This window comes from Mytilus galloprovincialis, chromosome 11 (assembly GCF_965363235.1).
Source record: "Mytilus galloprovincialis chromosome 11, xbMytGall1.hap1.1, whole genome shotgun sequence".
Taxonomy (NCBI): domain Eukaryota; kingdom Metazoa; phylum Mollusca; class Bivalvia; order Mytilida; family Mytilidae; genus Mytilus; species Mytilus galloprovincialis.
The window spans coordinates 25,628,183-25,638,453 of record NC_134848.1 but is presented as its reverse complement, the minus strand read 5'-3'; the positions used below and the strand labels follow the sequence as shown (position 1 = coordinate 25,638,453).

General features: G+C 30.3%; 1 protein-coding gene across 1 annotated transcript; it reads left to right on the top strand.

Annotated features, from left to right (window-relative positions):
- The first annotated feature begins 4,614 nt into the window (after positions 1–4,614).
- LOC143051076 (uncharacterized) lies at positions 4,615–5,551 on the top strand. The gene is made up of 2 exons (XM_076224118.1): positions 4,615–4,897; positions 5,332–5,551. The coding sequence occupies exons 1-2, from the start codon at positions 4,648–4,650 to the stop codon at positions 5,460–5,462; spliced, it is 381 nt and encodes a 126-aa protein (XP_076080233.1). The 5' UTR covers positions 4,615–4,647; the 3' UTR covers positions 5,463–5,551.
- Positions 5,552–10,271: the final 4,720 nt, after the last annotated feature.

Sequence of the window (10,271 nt, the reverse complement as noted above, 5' to 3'; positions counted from 1 at the left end):
CAGAATAATAAATATCTTATTGTTGTCCTTTTTACAAAAAAACATGAACATACTTTATTTAAGTCAGTTTTATTTTTGTCTATGACTACTATAACACGGGAAGTGTCCGTGCAATCTCTATGTTATACATTGTAGTATTCTCAGGTTTTCGTTTTTCAATTGATTATGCATTTTAGAGCAGGTAAGTATGAATTTGGATTAAATTTGAAGTTGATTCAGTATATTTTATGATATAATACCACTATTGTATTTCAACAAAGCATTTTCAAACTGTATTTACTGGTCAGCTTTATAGCTTATTATTCAATCAATAATTTAATTGAATGCACTCAACAGTTGGTTGCAGGACTTTTGAATTCAAATATAAGAAGAAAAATAAAGCAAAATTTGAAATAATACATATAATAGGAATTATGATGAGAACTGCATGATATCAGGTTGCAATACAGCTTTTGCTCAGTTATCTTTGTGTTGATTATTATGTTCTAAATCCCTTTCTGGTTCTTTGGGTTCAGATATTTTCTCTTGATTAAGGCAAGCAACATAACTTGTACATCTTATAAGGTTCTTATCTCAGGGTAAATCCAGACAATTTTAAACATAAGTGGTGGTATTCTCAACCAAGGATAAAAAGGAGAGTTAACTATATGATCCCTGAATTCAAATGCATTAATCTTCCATAAAAAGAGGAGGTCACCAGAACCCCTGGGATCCACCACTGTATCTTAAAGCAGGTACAATAAAACAAGCATTGTACATGTACTTCTGTCCACTGCAAATTCATATTATTTTCATTCAAAAGTATAAATGTTCACAATTTTAAAGACTATATTTCCTTTGTTTCCATAATCAGTTTGCTTTCATGCAATGAAAAGTTCAATTCTATTGTAACACAGGTTCTACTGACAACTGATAAACCCCTCTTGTATCCTTCTATCTACCAAAAGGGTGTTTGAGAAAATACAATAAGTCCAAGTTTAGAATTTTCTTCTTTGGAAGTGTTCAATAACCTGTAAGTACTTGAAAAAATTGTCATATTCAACCTTTTCATGACTATTTTAATGTTACAACAGTAGAGGAACATGGAATATTGAAAATTTACTGAAGAAATCGTCAAATTATATCTGCAATCATTAATTTTACTCGAATTTACTGTTGTGAACTTGCAATATCCTACGATGCGCGTACCGAGTTATCTCCCCTTGATCTCCGCTTCGCAACGAATAATCTGACACAATTGCGTATCCGGGGTATTTGTGATCTGATATAGTAAAATAAGAAGCAAAAAATGGTTTTACTTCATATGTTATACCCCTCAACACGTTACCAAACCTATTTGAGGAATTATAAAGGATTTTCCGTGGACCTACGCAAATTTTCAGAAAAAAAGTTTCACTTCACTCGTGAATTTATAACATCTTAACAACACTTTTTAATGATAATTATATAAAATAAGGAAGCTTTTTCAATCTAGAATTGAACTCTTTGGTTTTTATTAATGTACGAGTACAAATAAGACAATACGAGTCCAAAAACCACGAGGCGTGCACGTTTACCAAAAAATCGTAAACTCTGACCTTTTATCACGTGACCAATGTCTTGACCTTAGAAGCCATTAAATCGTTTGCCGTTCAACTGATAGATAGAATTTATTGCAAAATGTGGCGTCCTTGGGGATCAAAACCCCGTTTCAACTACGAGGAGTGTTTCCAGAGATTGAGCAAGGTATATTAATTTAATAGATAAACATATATCGTAAACATTTTCTTTGTAAAGATTTTCGAATTTTATAAAAAAAAAAATCAATACTGAAAGGTGTTAGTTATATTCTTAATTCAAAAATCAAGATGAATAATTCTTTCGTATTTTCATATCTCTAGATATACTACAATATACTTTTTAATGGTATTGTTCCATAGTGAAAAAAAAAGAATATATTATTTACTTTTTAGCTTACAGTTAATCACAAAAAGTGGCGTTTATTTTTTTTTTTTATCAAATTTCGTTCAATATACGGAAAAGTTTAAGTTTTATTCTTTAATAGTTCAAAAATTAAGATGAATAATTCTTTCGTATTTTCATATCTCTAGATATACTACAATAGATTTTAATTGCACTGTTCCATAGTAAAAAAAAAAAAAGAGAATATGTGATACACCTTTTTATATATAATTTATTTCCAAGCTAACAGTTACAATTACGAATAGTAGCGTTGATTCTTTTTTAAATTGGTATCATTGTGTTTTTTAATACTTTAATATTTATATATATATGTATGTGTGTGTGTGTTTTTTCTCTAATTTCTTGTCGTTAAGATTCAATCAAAATATTTTGTAAAATGTATTCCCCTATTGAAACTCGTTCTTGTCCAGTAATAAATTCCTTGAACGAGGTTAAAAAGGGAAATAAATTTACTTTTCATGAAGTTAATTAGTTTTGTATATAGAGCCGGTTTTTAAGTATAGAAACCGTACTGACCAAAATAATTTTTTCAAACAATAAGAATCTCATAAAGTTAGATTCTATTTCTCATTTTTTATCAGACTTGTCCAGTAATTTAATTCCCCAGTAATACGAATGTTTGAACAAATCCGCATTTAGTAAGATTTTATTTCTCATTCAAGTCGTTCTTTTCCAGTAATACAAGCCTTGAACGAATTTTAATGTGAAAATAATTTCTGAAAAATTAATTTGTCTCCGATTTTTGATAATTATCATATTTGGGTATTATTTCTAAACAATTCTTGTCAGTTTACCATTCTAAATAAGTTCTATCGTATATTTAACACTCGCTATTTATCATATTTTGGTAATTTACCGTAAAATTAAGTTTGATATATTTGAAAACACGCACACATGCATATATATAAAAATAATCGCCATGATGCATCTTTTGTTTATATTAATTATTCATTCTCTTCATTTATTTGTAGGCTAGCAGCTTTGGGTTACTACATCTGCAAGACATAGTAGTAGAAGAAAAGCAACGACTACCGTCATTTGTTACACCACTTTTTGATGCATGCATTCCAAACCTGGTAGATTATATATCAGAAAGCTATTTAAAACACAACGATTAGGTGCTATTGGGAATGTTGCTGATGAAGTCCTTGAAGTTATTTCTATGGTCAATAAAATAGACTTTGTTCAAAGAAGTAGTTTACACTGAGGGAAACAACAAGCCACCATCTTTCATATGCTATACATCAGATCAGCTGGAAGACATAAAGCAGTTTTTAAAGACTGACCCAGACCGCAAACTTGGCATTGACAGAACTTTTAATTTAGGGACTGTTTTTGTTACCAAAAATATCACATCAAAAATATTTTATGATCAAAAGTTATGTGTTTGCGGGTTGAAATGAAAGCAGTAGAAATGTATGAAATATGGGATTCAAGATATCTTGTTCACGATCAAATTCTACTGCAGGCAATTAACAATTTATATAATGCAAAAGACAAAATATGTCGGAAACGATTTTGAAATGAAATAATCATGTTCGTCAGCGAATCTCCTTATCAGGACATTCGTTTTGATAGTTGTTGTATTTCTTTGTTTGATCTTCTTCGACTTTTTGAATGTAGTGTTCTGTTAATAATTAAGGTGAATTTAATTTAATCACCATTGTTACAACATCTCGTAATGTTTTCGCAAGTACGATTGATGAAATGCAGATGAACATCAAAGTTATTTTCTGTTGGCCTCAGAACACAATTATTCTCCCCCTTGGCTACAATGCATTTTTTGATTAAAGTCAAAGTGAATTAAAAAAAATGCACCGCCACAAACATGAAATAAATTTAACTGCTTATAGACCATTATTATTACAATAAAATATGCTTGTCCCAGGACAATCCATAGGTGCTTTTTCTTTTGAGAGCCATATAGACATGCCAATGGTAGGATTTGAATCTTGAATAAATGACGAAGTCTAATTTCTACCCTACTTTCATTTTGGCCAAATCACTACTTTCACTTTCTACAAAATATTTTTTCAAAATGTTTTACTTATTTCAATATATATGCAACTGTGAGGACCACTTAAATAGCAAACATTTCAAAAATAACAGTAGACATATAACCTAGGAAGAAATACCCAATATAATAATTGTGATCTTAGGCCTATTAGACCTCAAAAAATTAAAGTATTCTTATGAAACTTCACAGTTACTTAGCATGATATCTAAGTAGAATAAATGCCAAATTTTATTACATTCTGACAAATATTAGAAAAGTTTGGAAGGTTTTTATATGAGTATATCTGTCTGCGGAACATGCTATTTGCAAAGTTTTAAGAATTAAGTCAATATTTGATTCAGAAAAAAAATTTTGGGGTACTTTTTTACCAAAATAAGCCTTGATCCAGTAAACATAAACTGTCTTTGGTTGAAATGAGACAACTTCTAAAGCAAACTGCCACTTATGTGGCATTACTTTTCAAATGTATATATCTATGGTTATTAAATCAGAATTGGTCAGTATAATAATTTTTTTTTTATATCTACCATATATGATATATTTATTTTAAATTATTTATGTACCCCTTTAAAAATTCAATTTAATGCATCAGATGATATAAACAGAAATATTAGCCAATCAGAAAATTTATATGTCCAAAATGTCCTGTACATGCATGCACATTCATTATGTACTATCTCATCAAAGAGAACTTTTTATTTACAGAACTGGCCTATGTTGGAGCAGCAAAATACAATGTGAAATTAGAAAAGGTTATTCTCAAAAGAATAATTAAAACATCTAAAACACCAGAAAAACTGGCCCTCAACCTTATAGCGCCACTTTTATCAGAGTATGAGATCAACAACTGCACTCTATATGGCAATCAGCAACATAAGAAGGAAGCAGTTGCTGAAAACAAAAGGAGAGCTATAAGATGTAAGATTGACATAACAAATAGTCTCATTAAAATGTTCAAAACTAATGGAATGTACATGCGTGCATTTAGGATCAGTCATGACAATCGATGAGTTGAATGTTTTTGCAAAGTACGTTTTAGGTTGGAATCAACATTGCATGACTAGCAAGGTCACAATGGATGATAGAAAATATGTTTTGGGGTATAACTTCTTAACAATTACCTCAAATTTCAACCAAATTAGTTGTGAATAGATTTCAGGGTTTATCAAATTAACATTGAAACACTATTATTACATGTTAAAAAAATAGGGCAAACTCAAAAGTATATGGAAAGGATCAGATTTTGAAAAGATTTAATATGTTCTAGAAGAGATTGGGAATGCATATAGGCAAATTAAAAGAAAATATAGCTTACTGCATCCATGTTTAGTTTTTTGTTTTTCTTTTAACAGCTGCTGTGTTTGATAAATTTGGAGGAGAAAAAGAACAGAATGAACAACTATGGACAAAGCTGACCATCAATATAAACGATAAAATTAGAGGTTTAAAGAATGGCAAATATAAAAAAACAGTGAAATATTAGATGTGATAGACCAGCTGTCTTAAACAAACTGTATCTTCAATTCTTGATTATATCTAGGACGAGTTTGAATTAGTGCAGGAAACTGTATTTTATTGGTCCCTTGAAAACATTAAAAAAATGATTTCCAAAATATCTTGACTAACTATGTTTGACCTACATCATTTTCATTTATAATAACAAATGCAGGTTAACTTCGGTACTTATGGTGTAAAGTAATCATGTACCTCTTCACAACATGATAAATATTTTTAAGATAGTTTCAAAGTAACATTTTGATTTATGGGTGACTATGAAATTAAGCCATTGATTTCTGTATATCATCATTTTTATAAAACAATTATAATATACACATGAAAGAAGTAAATATGACACTGTTATATATATATTCATACAAATATAACCATTCAATGCTGCATTTTATTTGTGTGATGTAAAGATAATTTTTTAACCTAAAAAATTTAAGGAAAAGGATAATTGTAAAATAAACTTGTTTTTGAATTCCCTTGATTTAAAATGTATTATTTGTATATATATATATGTATGCTGATTTTGTTGATTCAAATATTGTATATTCAATAAATATTTTTCATTTTTTACAGTTGTTTACATGTTTACACATGGGGTTCGTGTTGTTTATTCTTTAGTTTTCTATGTTGTGTCGTGTGTACTATTGTTTTTCTGTTTGTCTTTTTTATTTTTAGCCATGGCGTTGTCAGTTTGTTTTAGATTTATGAGTTTGACTGTCCCTTTGGTATCTTTCGCCCCTCTTTTCTTTTACATCTTAGAAGTCCATATTAAAATGTTGCAAAGTAATAGTTATTGATATTAAACTCTGGGCTAATCTGTGAGTACAAAAGCATGTGCATGACTTGCATTTCCAAAAAAAAGACAATAAACTATTTAAGACATGAAAAAATAACGTGATTGATCTGCTGTTTTCACTGGAATTTAAAATAATTTCACTACACATAGTGTTGAAGAATCCATTTAAATTTCTCTGGGTTTGCATTAAAATCCCACTGGAATTATTGAAATTTCATTGGGATCCCATTGAAATTTCAGTGGAAATTGCCCAGAATCACACTTGGATTTTAAAAATATCACTGAGATTCCACTGGAATCCAAGTGGGATTTTTGAAAAAATATCACTGAGATTCCACTGGAATCCAAGTGGGATTTTAAAAAATATCAGAGATTCCACTGGAATCTTCTAAAAATCCCGACAAAATTGTCCAGTGGAATTCCAGTTGGAACCAGTGGAATTCCCAAGTGAGATTTATGTGGGATTTCAGTGGAATTCCACTGATTATTTTTAGTAGGGTAGGTCCGAGAACACAATTAATTCGTAGTGCATTTCTTTTAGAACATAAATAAAAATAAAAAAAATCCCACCTGCGCTTTCTCAATGAAACTTTTACAGTGTGTTGTACTACTTTTGAGACAAATTATATCAAAATTATAGAAAACTTCATCGCCTCTAACTCAAAATATGGACAATTTTGTGTTTAGGGTGTCTTGAAATCTTTTGACAGCTTCCGAAGTGCTAATTTTTAACCTTTTTCAGCAGGACCAAATCACTACTTTCCTGTAAAATTCTGGACCCAAATTTTTTTACAGTGTAATTTCACCCCCTACTTACAATTTGAGGCATTAAACTCGGAGAAATAAATTTGGAAGGGGTATAAAAATTATTGGCAAGTAACCCACTGTTAACACTAGGGACTATATTCGTGAACAACGAAAATCAAGGGACGACAATTGTGGTCTCGGACCTAATAGGATAGAAAGAGTTGACAAATCTTAAAAAAACTTGGTATGACCAAAGCTTAATAAATTATAACACTGCTTGCAAAGTTTCATAACAATAGGATATATATTAAAGACAATATGTTAAATTCTATACTCATCTTTGCGTGTTAAATTTTGACGTTGAAATTGAAAAATTTCAACTATCAACATTTTGGGCTTTGAAAATTAAAATATTGCAAAAAAATACTTTTCAAATGCCCTAATATATCATTTATTATGTACTAAAAGCAATAGAGTACTCATTTGATTTATCAGACTTAGCATAATTATTCAAAAGTCAAATTTATATCAGCCTGGGCCTAAAAATTGAGGTTTTTCAATGAAAGGGGGCCTTACATAAAGTTGTAATATATTCCAGCAATTTTAAATTTGTGAAGCTTTTTGGTTATAAATAATCCTTACATTTGTATTGAATGTACTTTAAATAGAATGAAAAGTTACAAATAACATATCATATTACTTTAAAAAGGTCTTAAGCCAAGCAAGACTGGAAAAAAATAAGGGTCAATTTAGGCCGTGCCACATATTTACATTAAAAAATGCATATTGAGGCTATAAGAAATAAAAAATTGTGTCCTTTTTATCATTTCTATACTCATGTGACATGATACAACAAATCTGAGCACAAAAAGGCTCTTGCAATTAACTTTTCTTACAGACAGTATGGTCTGATACAAAGATTCTAAGATATTAATCTGAAGAAAATTTTAAAAAGAAAAGTTTTACACTGCCCTGTCTAAGGCAGCAACCATTTGATTTTCGGGGGGGGGGGGGGGGGTCTATGGATTTGTTTATGGATAAATCTATGTGTTGTTTCTTAAACTGTATTTTACCTCTCTCGGAATAAGTTAGCTTGGTATTATTACAACTGGCCTTTGGGCATGACAAGTAAGGATCAATGTCAAAGAAAGCTTCAATGGTACCTGATGACATGTCAACCATGGACTTGTGGTGTTCACCTCATCATCTGATACATCAGACTGAGGATCATCACTTGTGAACAACTGCACATTTTTAAATAAAATATAACATAAATAAAATATTTCTTTTTTGTACACAACTCAAAATATTAGAATACAATATGATAGCAAATTTTAAGCTCAAAAATTTGTAAAAGGTAAAAAAAGTATCTTCATAAGTAACCATTATATGGTATAGGAAATTGAAATCGTGATTTTGTCGTCATATGTTTCACCAGATTATTGTATTTCATTAAAGGGATCAGGAGGTAAATGGTAGTTCCCTGCGAGAAATGTATGTGATATACATTAAATAACAAAAATATTACATAGTGACTGAATTGCTACTATACAGATCACATCAAAAATATTTTTTGATAAAAAGTTATGTGTTTGCGGGTTGAAATGAAAGCAGTAGAAATGTATGAAATATGGGATTCAAGATATCTTGTTCACGATCAAATTCTACTGCAGGCAATTAACAATTTATATAATGCAAAAGACAAAATATGTCGGAAACGATTTTGAAATGAAATAATCATGTTCGTCAGCGAATCTCCATTCGTTTTGATAGTTGTTGTATTTCTTTGTTTGATCTTCTTCGACTTTTTGAATGTAGTGTTCTGTTAATAATTAAGGTGAATTTAATTTAATCACCATTGTTACAACATCTCGTAATGTTTTCGCAAGTACGATTGATGAAATGCAGATGAACATCAAAGTTATTTTCTGTTAGCATTCTCTTTAAGCAGAACACTTTTTTTTAAATTGTACCACTCAAGTGGGGATTCCAATTTATATTGTAGCAATCATCGCGACTCGGAACCCATAGATTCTAAGATATAAATCTGAAGAAAATTTTAAAAAGAAGTTTTACACTGCCCTGTCTAAGGCAGCAACCATTTGATTTTCGGGGGGGGGGGTCTATGGATTTGTTTATGGATAAATTCATGTGTTGTTCCTTAAACTGTATTTTACCTCCATCGGAATAAGTTAACTTTATATTGTAATAGATGTGCTTTGATGTGCCTGATTAATTCCCCTTAATTTGGACAGATTAATTATTTAGTATTTAAATGTTTATTTTAAGTATAGTAGGATAAAAGTAAGGATTATTTATTTAACTGTTTTAGTATTTAACTTTTGATGTTTTTATAATGTTTTAAGAATATTCATTTATTTAACTTTTCTTCAGTACCTTTTATGTTAAAGTTAGCCTGTTTAATGACAAGTTTAGGATATCATTTGATATTCAGTCGGAGTCGGCCTTGCACAGGCCTCCAAATACTCGCCGGAACTAATATTAGTACTAATCGAGTCTAGAGTTAGCCACCACTTCGGTGCAGTTCGCCAGAGTTAGTCACCCCTTTTTGGTGCAATTTTACCACTTTAAAACACAACGCGAAGCAAATTTACCTTATTTTATTTAAAAGACTAACTCTGGGAACACTCTATTTTTCATTTTACATTTGAAATTACTTTATTTTTGAACTCCATTTTAGAAAGTTTTCTGACTCCTGTTTATTTCCGACTTTGTTTAATATTCATGCAATTACTGTACATTTGTGAATAATATTATAGTTTCATTTGATTCATTGTCTGTTGTTCAGCCATAATCTGATATCAGGTATCCCAATGGTCGAATAGGGGCGAAGTACTGGCCACTATACGTCCCGGGAGGTGTCGTCACCGACCCCCTCCGTTACAAATGGTGCCGTGACCAGGATACCTGATCCCTCAGTTTTGGTTTGAATATTTTTATTACATTTATTTTGATTTTGTTCAATTTTTTATTTTAAAAATGATAAAGTTTGAACAGAAACCTTGTACTTTTGACGGTGTTAGTGCCGATGTACAATATTATTTTATTCAATTTGAAGCAGTTAGTCTTTGGAATAACTGGAATTTATCTGAAATGGCTCTTCAGTTAGTAATAAACTTAAGAGAAGAAGCACAAACTATTTTACGTCTTCTTACTCCAACTCAGTTGCAAAGCTATGATTTTTTGAAAAGTTTACTTTTTCAACGCTTTAATCCTAAG